The sequence below is a fragment of the Condylostylus longicornis genome, unplaced genomic scaffold, assembly GCF_029603195.1.
Source record: "Condylostylus longicornis isolate FDR11 unplaced genomic scaffold, ASM2960319v2 ptg000092l, whole genome shotgun sequence".
NCBI lineage: Eukaryota > Metazoa > Arthropoda > Insecta > Diptera > Dolichopodidae > Condylostylus > Condylostylus longicornis.
The window spans coordinates 1,646,603-1,661,017 of NW_026578060.1; the positions used below are offsets into that span (position 1 = coordinate 1,646,603).

Here is a 14,415-nt window from a genome sequence, read left to right on the forward strand (position 1 = left end):
ATGTGCTTATATGTTGAATATTATTTTAATACCATATTAGTAATTATAACAAAAATAATTTATTAACATTTCTTTTTGTATATTTTGTTTCTTTTTTGCTCTTAATCGTACTCTAATTCTAATTAACTTTAAACATGTTAAATTTTATTTATCTAATTTTTAACCTTTGCTTTTCATTTTTCGTTTAAAATTTTCCAATCATGTACTTTGTTAGTATCCACTGCTATATTTTTAATTGTATTTTTAAAAAATTGTTATCATTACTACAATATTATCAGTTACAGTATTAGGAGCCAACTATACTTATTTTAATTTGATTAAAAAAAAGAGCACAAGTTTCATTAACAAAACTAAAATTTCATAAAGTTGTTACCTTTAATTTAAAAACCAAATATATTCATAAGGATGCAAAAATCAGCAAAAAATTACTTAATTTTAATATGGTGCCGTTCATTACAGCTAGTATGTTTTCCGTCACTTGATGGATTTACTTATCATTGCAGACTAAATAATTAAAAATTACTTCATTAGCAATTGGTAAATCAAATTTATAAGTATAATTGACTTCATAGTCTTGTTTTTCTTATATTGTTTAATAATTGGATTTTATAAATATTTAAATTAATATTTTTGTCAATAGAACTAAATAAAGTGGTAAATATTAAATAACGTAGATACAATTGTAAAATGTGATGTAAATGTAGAATTTTATTTTGTACCGTCTATAGACCAGCAATAAGATAAAAAGAAATTCTATTTTTTCATAAATTCTATTTTTTAAATTAAATAATGCACAACTTAAAAAAACATCTATTTTTTTTTAATGTTTAGTTTTGTTTACAAAAATATTACTTTACACTCTTGCATCTAAAAAAAAATTATATTTTTAAATGATTCAAAAATCATGTATGCTAATCATCATTTGTGAATTAACTCATTCACGAATTGAAACATGATATTAAAGATGTATATATTTTATTAATAATTTTAATTAAGATATGTATGAAATGTATACAAAATGCGCTTATACAATATAATATAATCTGTTTAAACAAAAAATTAATAATTGCCATGGTAATCTCTATTTTAGATAATCTATTCTTATATTAACTGTGTAATGTTCTTAGAAGAAAAAACCTAAACAATAATAATGCTTTCCAACCAATTCTAAGGGTGTTAGTTTTCAGAAATTATGAATGAAAATAATACATCAAACAAAATGGTTTAATATAAATATTTTTAGTTCCCCTTTTATATAATTTAAAATTTAATACTAAACTAAAATCAATCACTACATTTCTATATAAACGTAAAATACGGAATATGATACGGAACGTAAAATGTAACAAAAAAGGAATTTGGCATAATATTGGAAGTTTCCACTAAAGGTCTGTCAAATAAATCTTTTTAATACTTCTACTTAAATGTTTCAATAGACTTTTAAAATTATCTAATTTTTTTTTCAAAAAATTGTTAAATTGTGTGTGCGTTATAATTATTATTAGATTGTCAGTAAATTGAGACAAGCAAAATAAAAATTTGTTACTTTAAATACTTTAGGTTTTTGTTTTAATTTTTAGAATATTTTTTCACTAATAAAATGTTTTAAAGGTGCCTGCATGTATTTAATACTTTCATTTTTCTATTTTATATGTATGCGTGTATATGTGTATAAGAGTAGTTTTTATCACGGTATCATTTTAATTTCAAGTTGTAATTTTTAATAAAAAATAATTTTAATAATTTAAGTATTTCATATATTATTTTTTGCAAAAATTATTATTAGAATTAAAAATTTTAATAAAAAAATTTATTGTAAAAAAAATCGTTTATTGTTAACAATAGTTTTCCATTTTATTAATTTTATAATTTTGGTTATTATTTTTTAATTATTACTTTTTAGTTATTTAATTTTTAATTTGAAAATGATGACATTGAGTGTTTTATAAACTGCTTGTTTATTTCAAATAACTCTGACAACAATGCGAAATAAATTTACTTATATTAAAAAGATTGGAGAAACACCAATTACGGTGTAAAACTTTAACTTCTAAAGCAATAAAGAATAAGCAAAAATATTAAGAAAGGGTTCACAGAACATAATAGTCTGATTAAAGGCCTATTATTTAATAGAGTAAAAGATTTTGAAATATCAATATTATTGAAAATAAAAATTGTGTAATAATTTTGCGATATTTGCCTTTAAAAGGGATTCTTCGTTCATAAAATTTTATTAAATTTTTTTGCTTTATAGCGAGACAACATTGAAAACAACGTTTTTCATTTTCTAATTTTACAAAAAAAAATTTAGATATTTACGGTATTTTCATAATCATATTTGATGTAATAATTAAAGATACCATTGCACATTTTCTATTTTTAAAGTCGCATTTACCTTACACGTTGTAACAGAGTTATTAAATTTGGATGTGTTTTGTTTAGTTAGATAGTACTGTACCTTAATCATTCCTAACTTAAAATTTCGTTCATAATAGGGCAAAACTATTCATACGTTAATCAATTCCGTCATTTCTAGATTAATTATATATTCGCCTAATATTAATACACTATACAATTATACATGTAACTTATATTTTACTTAAGAAATATTCCTTACATTTGAAAATTTTTATTTTCTCTATAAAAAAAATTTTCTTTTTTTTTAGGGGAAAAATTATTATCTTTAAGTGTTCTTTTTTTATAATAAGTAATAACCTTTTCGAATAGATTTTGTATTTAAATTCTAATATTACGAAAAACACAGCATTTTGCAACGATCTTTTAATTGGGATCGTTAAAATCTGAAACTGATTCGCTTCCGAAGGATGCCGCAACTGTTGTTTTAATTATATTAGTAAATAAATCTTGAGTGTCATTTGAAAATGATGATGTTGGTAGTACTGGATTTATTGTGGCTGGTGTTGTTATAGGTGATGAGCCAGATAAATCAGCATTTGTTGTACTTGACGCCAAAGAAGTTAATACTGTTACCAAACTTGTAACCACAGTTGTTGTGAAGGTGCTTGTTGTAACTGCAGCTGTTGATGATGCTGAAGATGTTAGAGCTGCTGTTGCAACGGCTGCCGTTGATTGCGTTGGAGTTGTTATTGTATTATGTAATAAGGTTGTGGTTAATATTGATGTGCTACTTGCAACCGGCAAAACAGTTGTATTATGAACATAACTTGATTCCGTCGTAAAAAATAAACTCTTACATAGTTCACTACTTTGTATCTGTGGTCCTAGCATTGATTCAAATACGTATCCAATTAGAGATCCAAAAGTCAAACCAACATTGTATGACAAAGTCATGATATTGCCAGTTACTTCTTTTAAAGTTCCTGGAACTTTGGCTGGGGCCAGCATCATGGGTAAACTACCCGATAAACCATTTGTTATACCAAGTGCAATTGTGAATACGAACGCAGCACCTTCACCAGCAATAACAGGTTGTGCACGCGGTGTGCAACATAATAACAATAATGGAACAAGAATTATTCTTAAACCTGACATTAAAATTAATTGGCGTCTTGACCATGGATATGGTACAGCTGCTAATAATTTACCAATGACATCAGATGTATTGAAAGCAAACATTAAAAGTACCGGCATCCAATTACCCAAATTGCAGGAAACAATTTCAGATTCAATGCCAGGATACAAAGAAAGTGTTACACAATATGCCAAAGCAATGCATACCATATAAGGATAAATTGCTTGTGCAACACGCCATCTGGATTGAAAACCACTCTTTAAATCACTTAGTCGACTAGGACCACATTGACCAGGAGTTAAAATATGCTCAACTTTGTAAGCAACGCTTGGTGTGTCTTGTTGTTGTAACGGCTGTTGTGTTGGTATCAATTCGGGCAAATTATTTAGTCCTTCCAGAACGCTTTCACCAGCTGTTGGATTCGATAATTCATAAACTGGGTTACTAAAAAATCGGATATTAAAAGATAAGCATTAGCAACAGTTATTAAATTAAATCAAATAACCTGAAACTAAGCGCAACATTTGTTGTGGATTCGGTTTTCGGCGGAGGACTTGAATCTAACGACAAAACGCCATATTTTGCTGTTGATCCATCTCCATCGATAGTATCATTCTAAAAAGAACATATATTATATTTCAAAATTCAAAAAGAACAAATAAAACAAATCTATTGAGTTGAATAAGAACAGAAAATAAAAAATCACTTACCAGTCTATCTTCATCGGGTCTTAACACGATCTTAGCACAAGCCTTCATATGGTATCTAACAAATGGTGATTGCATATTAACTGTTAGCAATACATAACTGAATCCAATATAAATTGTTGAAGTCAAAAAGAATATAACCGTTGAAACACGATCGCTTTGTATTAATAATTTTGTCACAACACGATTGGAAGATACAAGAAAACCAGCTAAACTTTCACCAGCCATCACAGCCTGTGTATATTGTTTTGGCAACATACTTGCAAATCCATAAAAACTAGACTGTTGTACTGCAGTTAAAAAACAATTTTTTTTTTACTCATTTTGGAAATACATCATATTTTAATAAAAATTTACCTGTGCAACCAATCGCCACCAGTGATACTGCTGCCAAATTAGCTGAATATGCTGTATTCGCTGAAAATACATGCCAAGCTACTTCACCAAATGCTACAAATATTAATGTCGTAAATGATATTGCATAACCAAATGATATCCTTATTCGGAAAGGTGCCAATGACAAAAAAACATTATTTAATAAAACTGTTGAAAATGCTACAATAATATAAGTCATTGACATATCTAGTGCTACAGAATGCCTTGGAAATCTTTCCTGCCAATAATCAGAGGCGATGATAAAGCTTAAAAAAGGAGTAAAAATAATTTAATAAAATTAATTTTTTTATAACCAAAGTATAAAATATTTAGGAATAATATTTTATGTATATAAAATATCCTTTCGCCCTAACATTAATTACAAAGTCAAACTTTTGATATATATTTTTAACATGGAATATTAAACGAATAAAAATTATATTTAAAAAAAATCTAAAAAATTTAACCAAATCAATGTGAACATGCAATGAATAACGGTTTTGTTCAAACCAACTTATCATTGGGATTCTGGACTCATTCTTTATAAAACAATATGTATTAAAAAATTCCCACATGATATACATTAAAGAACTGAAATAATTTACGACAGATGTAAGTAAAATAATAAGTATTATAAAAATTATTCAATATTTGCATCATAAGACTTCATAAGGGACAAAAGTTGTTATTACATATAATACGTATATAGATAAACAAATCTAGAAATTCTCAACATTCAAGTGAAGAAAGCACTTTTATTGCAGAATCTTTATGAATAGATTATGATAAAAAAGTAGTTATTTGACCTTTAAGCTTATTATTTTTGTTTTTTTTTTATTATTATTAAATACTTCATTAACATTCTTTTAATATTGAAAATATTCGTATGTTGAGTTTTCAAACCGCAGGATTGAATAGCTATAAAAGCTCAGCACATTATTATTTTTCTGACATAAAAATATTGTTTATATTTTGAAAGAAATTTACAGCAGCATACTTAAGATATGCTCTTTGCAGTTCATAAGACAGAAATTTAAATAAAAATTATTTAGATTATATTTAAATAAAATAGATTAGGAACAATATTCAATTATCACAAGAAATTTAAGCAAATATTAATATTTTTATACAACGCTTCCAATTTTAAAATCATAAACTTTCAACACACTCATTTTTTTATAGCCACTCAATTTTGTCAATTGGTATTGAAATCAATTTGCGCTTATTGTTATCATTCAAGCTTTTTATAAAGACCCTATTAAACAAAAACATTAGGAAGCTAGATCCATACTATTTTAACAACGATTTAATTTTTATGAAAATTTTATGTTTAACATGATATAGCAAGAACTGGAGTAATAATTATGTACTTATTACACGTAGATATGTAAACAACGTGACAATTTTCAGAAATTGATATTCTAAAACTTCCAACTTCATTCTGAACCATTGACATACGTTTTATTCACCTTGCACACGAACTAATTTTGTATTTGTTGAGAAGGGGAAGTAGCTTTTTATACGCCTTCCACCATATGTAGAGGTATATGGCACCTTAACGATGATAAATGAGTAGTTGAGAAAAGCAGTTACGCAAATTTATTTCGATAGATGGTTTTTATTTTTATATAAAAGTTCTGCAATTTTATAAGACTTAGTATTTCATATGAAAATTCACTTTTTACTAGTTTGTATGTAGTTATCTAAATACCATACATACATACATATTATGTAGTGTCAATTCCAAGATAAAATTTTAAGTTCGACATTTATATTTTAATTTTTACATATTATTTGAATCCATAAAGTTTTACGCTGGTTTAGAAAAAAAAATTATGATTTTTCATTAACTGTTTGTCTCATTAATCCCGTTATTCAACTTTTGTTTCCGAGATTGGATTTGTGATTGGAAAGTTCATTTTTTTTAACGTATATATAGGTACACATATATGTAATGTATGTATGATTTTAATATTACCTACCCGTAATTATTTTATTCTTTTGCTTTTTTGTCCATTTTTCTTTTATTGCTTACCCATTCCTATTTATTCATAGACTTATCGTTCTTTTATTCTTAGGAATAATTTTACATAATTTCATGCTCTTTTTTAAATAAAAAATGAAAAAAATTATAAACAAGCATACATAAATGTATGCACATAATGTGTACATATAAAATTATTAATGCCCTTGGTAAGTTCAAGTACGAAACCTATTTTTCCTTTCTATTATAACAAAAATATAATACGGAATATTATAAATAAATACTTAAGTACATAAGTCGTTGAACGAAAAAGTTTTTTATTGAAACAAATGTACTTTAAAATATTATATTATATTACATTGAGTATATACTTACAATATTCACACATATAAACATACACATGCAGATGCATAAGCATATAGACGAAATGACTTCGCGTTTAAAAATTTCACATTGAAAAATTTATTATTCATATTAATACATTAGAATTTTACATTGAAAATTTCAGTAGTAAAGATGAGAATTTTTAGAAAATATTCCGTTATATAATAGTACGTATAGTACTATAGTATAGATGATTACATTCATTCATTTATCATTCAATTAACTGACAAATAAGCATTTTTTATTTTGAAAACACATAACAATCAATTTCAAATACCACCACAAAATTGAACAAATATATCAACATAATTTTGGGTTATATACAATCGTTCAAATCCAATAAATTTGTACTGAACGAAATATTTTTAAAGTTTTTTCCATTATTCATACTATCCATATATATTTATTGCTTTCACTTTGTTACAAAATTTATAAAAATCTTTAAAATTTATTTTGCATTAATACATGGGATATCGATTATTCCTTATCCTTTTACGATTTCATACAAGTATTTGTACATAAATCCCTCTAGATTACTGACCACATTGGTATTTACGATTATACAATAAGTATTTCTTATATACCCATATATTTATATATAAACAAACAGATTCTGACATCACATTTTCTATAATAAAAAATAGAAATTCTTATTTGTTATCTTGTATTTTGTAATCAGTTTGATTTTTACTTGCCTTACTTTTCTAATTGATTACTCATCGTTTTCAAATCGAATTTAATTATATCATTTTGTAAAGTTCAACTATGCATGTTAAAAATTAATAGGTTCGTTAATGTTAACATTTATATACATATGTACATATTTATATTAACATTGTAATATTTGATTAACACTTAAAAACTCCAACTTTTATTTAAAGCAATAGTCCGTTTGTCATAAATTGGGTGCATATTTTGTGAAACTTAATTAACCGTAACAGAGCGATTTTCATATAATAATGTCATTTTCATTGTTAATTCATGCATTCTACCTTAAAGATGCTGAATGTCAAAACACTTTTTAAATAAACAATAATCAGAGTAACAATTCAAATCTTTTTAGCAGCCCCACACAATTCTAGAAACCATCCATTGAATAATTTAAAAAAAGGCACTTGGAAGAGAAAATGCTCAAATGCTCTAATTGTAATACAAGGAGATTAAAAGTTTAAAGTTTAAATCTAAAAAATATCAAGAAAAAACTAAAAAAAATTAAAACTTTTATTTAATTATTGTGTTCACTATTGATTTAGGTGAGTAATTCTCATATGTCATGTGTGTTCACTATAATTCAATAAAAAATATCTAACTAGTTTTAATTATTTTATTGATTTATTGATCAGACTACATAGAATTTAAAACTTAGTTTCATTTATTTCACCTTCAATTTTAATTAATGTAGCAACAGCTTTACTTTTTCACTCATACTGATATTACTAAACATATAGTACATACATATAAATGTATAAATATGTAAGTATAATAAACTATTTTATTTATATACGTACATATGTACGTATATTGAGTGCATATATGTATATACTTTTGTATTTATACTTTCTATATAGAAATTAATTTTGTTTATTTGCATATTTTAAAGGAAGTTAAACAATTGCCAACAAAATTTTCATTTTCTTCAAAATGAATACGTAGTTATAATTGGTGAAGAAAATAAGTGCACACTTAAATTCCGATAAGGTCTTTTTTTTCCTTCCCGGGGATCGAGGCCCCTAGGCCCTTCTCACGTCGACCCATAGGCGATCTTTTGTGATTATCATCCCCATCTGCATTAGCCCTATATCTAGGCCTCTGACAAACCGCAGTATAGCAGCCACATCAAACTGCGAGATCCTCCCCGGCAACCGCCTCGCACTCGCACAATAAGTGCTCCCTGGTTTCGTCCTCTTTCAGGCATAAACGGCAGACTCAGTCCCTCACCCTGCTCATCCTTTTCAGATGGGCCATCGAGCGGCAGTGCCCTGTTAGAACCCCTACTAATAGCCTAAAATCTGGACAACGAAGCATGGCCAGTCCTTCTAATCATCCCGAATTTTTGCTTCAATTAAATGGAACAAAAAAACACCTTATATTAACACAATATTTTTATCTAAATCGAAACTAACCCACTATTACAAATACTTAATAGAAACTGACGAAATACGGAAAAACAACCATATTTCGATCAACCTTTGAAATTAAAAACGTGTTATATAAGGAAAAATTTTTTCCAGCTCATTTTTCTTTTATCATTCCCTTTTTTTACTTCCTTTTCTGTACATACTTGTATGCAAAATTTATAGAATTTAAATGCTAAACAAATTTCCTGCCTTAAAACTGTCTATTCTTTAAATATTATGAAATTAACACAAAGACGGAAAAAGTTCTTAAGTCTTTCATTCTTGAATTTTCTTTTTGTAGTTGTATTTTTCTTTTTTATGTTTTTTGTTTTCTGTTTATTACGTATGAATCTAGAAACTTTTCCAATTTCTAGGATATTAAATTTCTTTTAATCTTTCAATATTCGCATTTATATTTTCTTTACATAATTTTTACAGGAGTGCAACCCTAGTTATATAAGGATATCCTTTTAGCGGAACTAAGAACAATATGAAACTGAAATAGAAAAAATCTGTTATATGTATAACAAATTTATACATATTAATAGAAATATAAGAAACTCACAAATTTAAGTTTTGTTATAGGGGTGAAAAAAGAACATAAAACACTTTGCAGCTGATGATAACTTTTCATCGTGCTGTACGGTGTCGTTAAGTTTTTCAAACTCAATTCATAGTTTTCTTTTTTCTCTTGTTATTATTCCTTAATGGTTCATTTGTTTATTTTTATTAAAAATTTTTGTAACATGTTCTTCATTTTTATCCTTAAAATTTTGTTTGCTTTTTTATAATGTATATTAATTTTTTGTCTCTAACTATGACGACATCCCATTGTTAAAACAAAAAAACTTACAAAAATTCACACCCTTTTTTCTTTAAATAAGTACAATTTATACTTACCGAATGAGATTTTAAAACTTGCACAAGGCAACAATTAAAAATATGTATGTTTTCATTATGAATCAATATTTATAGCTAAAGATATTGAATTCGAGATATTGCGAAGATCTCTTTTTATTCTGGCTAACCCTTGCCTTTTAAAAACTGCAATAACCTTTTATAATTTATCAAGTTTTTTTTTACATTTACAACATTATCTGCTTCGCGATTTATTAATTTTTATAAAATTTCAATTAATAATTTTCATAAATTTTCAAAGCAAAATTTATCTTTTCTCAACAATAATTAAGAAAAATAAGAGAACAAATTCATTTAATATGAATTCGAATTAAAGGGTGAATTTTCGCAGACACAGTGAATATATTTAAATGATGCTATTTAAATATTATGAAAATTTGGCAATGTTAATTAATGCAATTAACTAGGTTAAATTGATATCATATTGAATTACGCTAAAAAACATTATAAATAAAATGGAAATAAACGAAATAAGAAGAAAATAAACGAAAATTTAAGTTATGTGTACTTTGTATTTATAAGATAATAATGTTCAAATAAAATGAAAAAAATTACGAAATCAACTTTTCATTTCTTAACATAAAACAAAATTAATTGGAATTTAATATGTACTATAATAATTAAACATACTTAATATTTATGTGGATTAAGGTTTATTACCTAAATATATATATATATATATATATATATATATATGTAATATATATACATATATATGTAATACCTACACAATTTATATAAGAAAATTACAATTTCCTTCTTTCAATTTTCTCCTAAAAAATGTTAAAAAAACTTTCTCATAGTCATTTCTAATAATGGTTCTTACCATTTTAAAAAAACAATTTTGAGTAAATGTCTAAAATACAAGTAAAAACCACACGACCAAAATATTTTGTAATAAAAAATCAAATACGTAGGAAATATTTAAATTTGTCTATAAAATTGAAAATCTAATCCAAACTCAAAGGGGAAATAAATTAATAGCCCTGCACGCAAATTCATCGGTTTAAAATATGTATTTACAAAAAATGTAAAATTTAAATTTGCTAGAAGAATAGTCACAAGGATAAAAAAAAATTTATGTAATTTTTAAACTTAACCTTTTAAAAGGTGTCATGCAAATTCATAAACACATACATACACATATATGTATTTTTATTTGATTACCACACCGAAGATAGAAAGAAAGAACAAAATATCCGAAAAGAAGTACCTAAAAATAAAATTATACCATATTATATAAATTCATAAGTACACATTTTGTTGTGCAATTCATACGTGTATGTATGTATCTATTTTATTAGTCGGATAAGGAATCAGGAATATAGAATAGCGCATAGTGACGTTCTATATATAAATACACATGCACATACATACAGTATATTCTATATTTTTAATTATTTTATTATGTGTACCTAAATATATACATATACGTACGTTTATTCATGATTCATTTCCTGTAATTTGGTAATTTTGAGGACATCAGCACCTTATTTATTTTTCTTATAATACATGCATATTTAAGTTTTATTATTATTATTACAAAAATAATTTTAGTTATTATCAATGTAAGCGTAAAGAATTCTATGTACTTAAATTCTAGGTATTTAAATACCCAATAATCCCATTTAAAATATCTAAGAAAGCAAAAAGAAATTAGAACCAACCTAAGAACTACAATTATTATAAAAAATTGAAAAAATTGTTTTCAATATAGACAAAATTACATTTTATTTACATTATTTAAGTACACGCATCAGGCAGAACTCTAAGTTGCTTTGTGATTACAAAACAATTTTGGCCTCAATTAGGAAACCGGAACAAAAGTTTTAATCTTTAAACTAAAAATATAATGTGTAGATATGTTTACTAATATTAATGTGCTTATATATGTAATATTATTATATATAAAATCGCATATTGATATAGGAATGTGTACTCATACTGGTTTGTACGATATAAATATATTATATAAGCTGCCAAAACCTAAATGAAGAGAATAAGTTGGTATAAAATTATAGCCATTGACAATTTGAAAAAACAAATAATGGTGATCCTAATTTTAATATTTTTACGAAGAAATTTTTAAAAATCCTATTTCAATAGTTTCTAAAAATAAAAAAAATTGATTCGTTTTATTTTTATAACTTACCTGTTGTATGGCAAAACGAAACCAATACCGGCAGTTAACAAGGCCAAATATACCATATGCTTACGATCCTTTGGAGGACTAGTCGAATCCATTTCAGGACTATCTAATGGTTCACGATGGTGATTTCTTCTGTGATTATTATCCAATGGTTCATATGTTGTGGCCTGTGTATTACGATCTGATGCATTAATATTGCTACCGTTATGACCAATGCCATCACCTCCACCGCCTCCACCATCACCTTCCACATCCATCATGTTGTGAGGTGGAAATTTTAGTGGAATTATTTGTAAAGGAATAATGTTTACGGATATTTTATTATATTACTCCCTTATAATTTCAAAAACAAATTTTTTTATATTTTTTGTATTAATTAGGTATGCAGCTGTATTATATATACGTATACATGTACATATGTACATAAATTTTCCTGAATAATTACGTTCCTTTTTAATATGTGTCGGTTATATGTATGTAGTATTCAATCTAATTAATTTATTATGCACTTGCTTTTTCTTTTACTATTCAAAATGGACTTTTTTTCAAATATAACACTAAATTTATATTAGATTTAAAGGAAAAATATACGGAAAACAAATATAAAGTCCATGACATCGTTATTATTCTTTTTCTTTTTTAATTTGAGTTAAGGAAAAAATTTTAACTTGTTTTTTTTTTCTATCTTTTACTTCGACTACATTTTAGCTGTTAATTTTTCACATTATTTTAAGTATATACAATTTAAGTATAGAATTTAAAATATAATTTTTTAATATTATTTAACTATTTTAATGCGAATTTATTTTTAATAATATTTTTTTAATTTTTAATAAATAACTGCCATAGTTTTGTAAATTTTTCTACCGAAACACGTCTTGTTGACTGGTTGAAAATTCTATGAAATCTTCCTTCAAAAAAAACTAAATTTGCGCATATTCCAAAAAAAATAAAAATCGATTTTCGAAAGTAGTTTTCTATAGCAAATAACGGTAAAATTATAGGAGTTAAAAATTTGAAACGAATACAACCTACCTACATAAATACTTATAAAAAAATCAAATTCCTTATTTAAAAATTTAACAACTAAAAAACAAAATTTAAATTAGCAATATAGGCATTATGTGTATAGGCATCTAGGCGCACTGAAGTTATTAGTTTAATATCTTTACGTTCTCTAAGTTCAAAAATTCTAAATAATTACCTTCTTATTTTGAATTAATTTTGTTCTTTTACCGAATTATATGAATATAATTCTAGCTTAATAAAAAAATTTTTATTTTTTTTTTAATTTCCTGAAATATTTACCTTCACATACTTTGACATGTACATACATATCTTTGAAGAAAACCGTATAGCAAATGCATACCCGCATATCCTTGTTTGACGCAAATGCTCTAAAAATTTCATTTTAGTATTCTTGGTAAATGCATTCATAATTGCTAAACTCCTTCTATAAAGGTCATTTACCTACATATATCTTCCAGTTTATGTAGAAATCAAGGGTCATTTCAAATATGTACCTATATACATAAGCCGAATTATTTGATGCCCCTGGATATGAGGGATAAGAAGGAGCGCTAGGTACCCTTAATTTTGTTTATTTAATTTTTAATCTCAACTTTTATGTCTACAATTATTTAATACATTATTTAGTTATGTAATCTTTGAGCATCATTTAAGCTTAATAAAAGTTCCAATTTTTAATTTTCAGAATTTTTTTTAAAAATGAACTGAACTTTACTTTTAAAAAATTTTAGAAATATTCGTCATTCACCATTCACCACACTAAAAATGAAGAAAAAGGGCGACTTTCAGCGCTAAACTGTCAAAATTCATACACCATAAACGTAACATATAATTAGGATTGGCCAGAAAAGAGAAAGAAATTGCAAAATAGCTTAAAATCCTATTTGATCTCTGGCTGTTTTTTTTTTGACATTTTGTCTCCATATTATGTGCGTGATTTTATATGCAAAATATTGATCATCTGTTTTGTTCATTCCTCTGTTGTTTTGCATTTAGAAAGGAAATCGTTCCCCGTTTTTGTTTGCTACTTTAGTTCTGTTTTGACAATGAATTTGAAATAAACTAAGTATGAATATATTCACATATGATTAAAATAGGACTCTCTCTAATTTTATGTTAAAATAATGAAAGATATCCATATTGGTTTAGAGTGCACATAAATTTAATTGCGCGTCAACGTTGTACGCATATTTAGACACAGTATACTTTAATTTAGTTCGAATTTTAATTTGTTAAATAACAAAGTTCTTCATATAACA

At 25.6% G+C, this 14,415-nt stretch overlaps 1 protein-coding gene across 1 annotated transcript; it reads right to left on the reverse strand.

Annotated features, from left to right (window-relative positions):
- Positions 1–12,985, reverse strand: LOC129613814 (equilibrative nucleoside transporter 4). The gene is made up of 5 exons (XM_055528091.1): positions 12,131–12,985; positions 4,558–4,841; positions 4,204–4,490; positions 3,999–4,108; positions 1–3,937 (listed from the first exon to the last, which is right to left on the reverse strand). Exons 1-5 carry the CDS (start codon positions 12,385–12,387, stop codon positions 2,782–2,784), a joined length of 2,094 nt encoding a protein of 697 aa, XP_055384066.1. The 5' UTR covers positions 12,388–12,985; the 3' UTR covers positions 1–2,781.
- Positions 12,986–14,415: the final 1,430 nt, after the last annotated feature.

Excerpts from the sequence above, each read along its gene's own strand:
- LOC129613814 (XM_055528091.1), bottom strand. The coding sequence starts at position 12,387 with ATGATGGATGTGGAAGGTGATGGTGGAGGCGGTGGAGGTGATGGCATT. Across the intron at positions 4,491-4,557 it reads GGTGGCGATTGGTTGCACAG|TACAACAGTCTAGTTTTTAT; the intron begins GTAAATTTTTAT and ends TTTTAACTGCAG. Across the intron at positions 3,938-3,998 it reads AATGTTGCGCTTAGTTTCAG|TAACCCAGTTTATGAATTAT; the intron begins GTTATTTGATTT and ends CCGATTTTTTAG.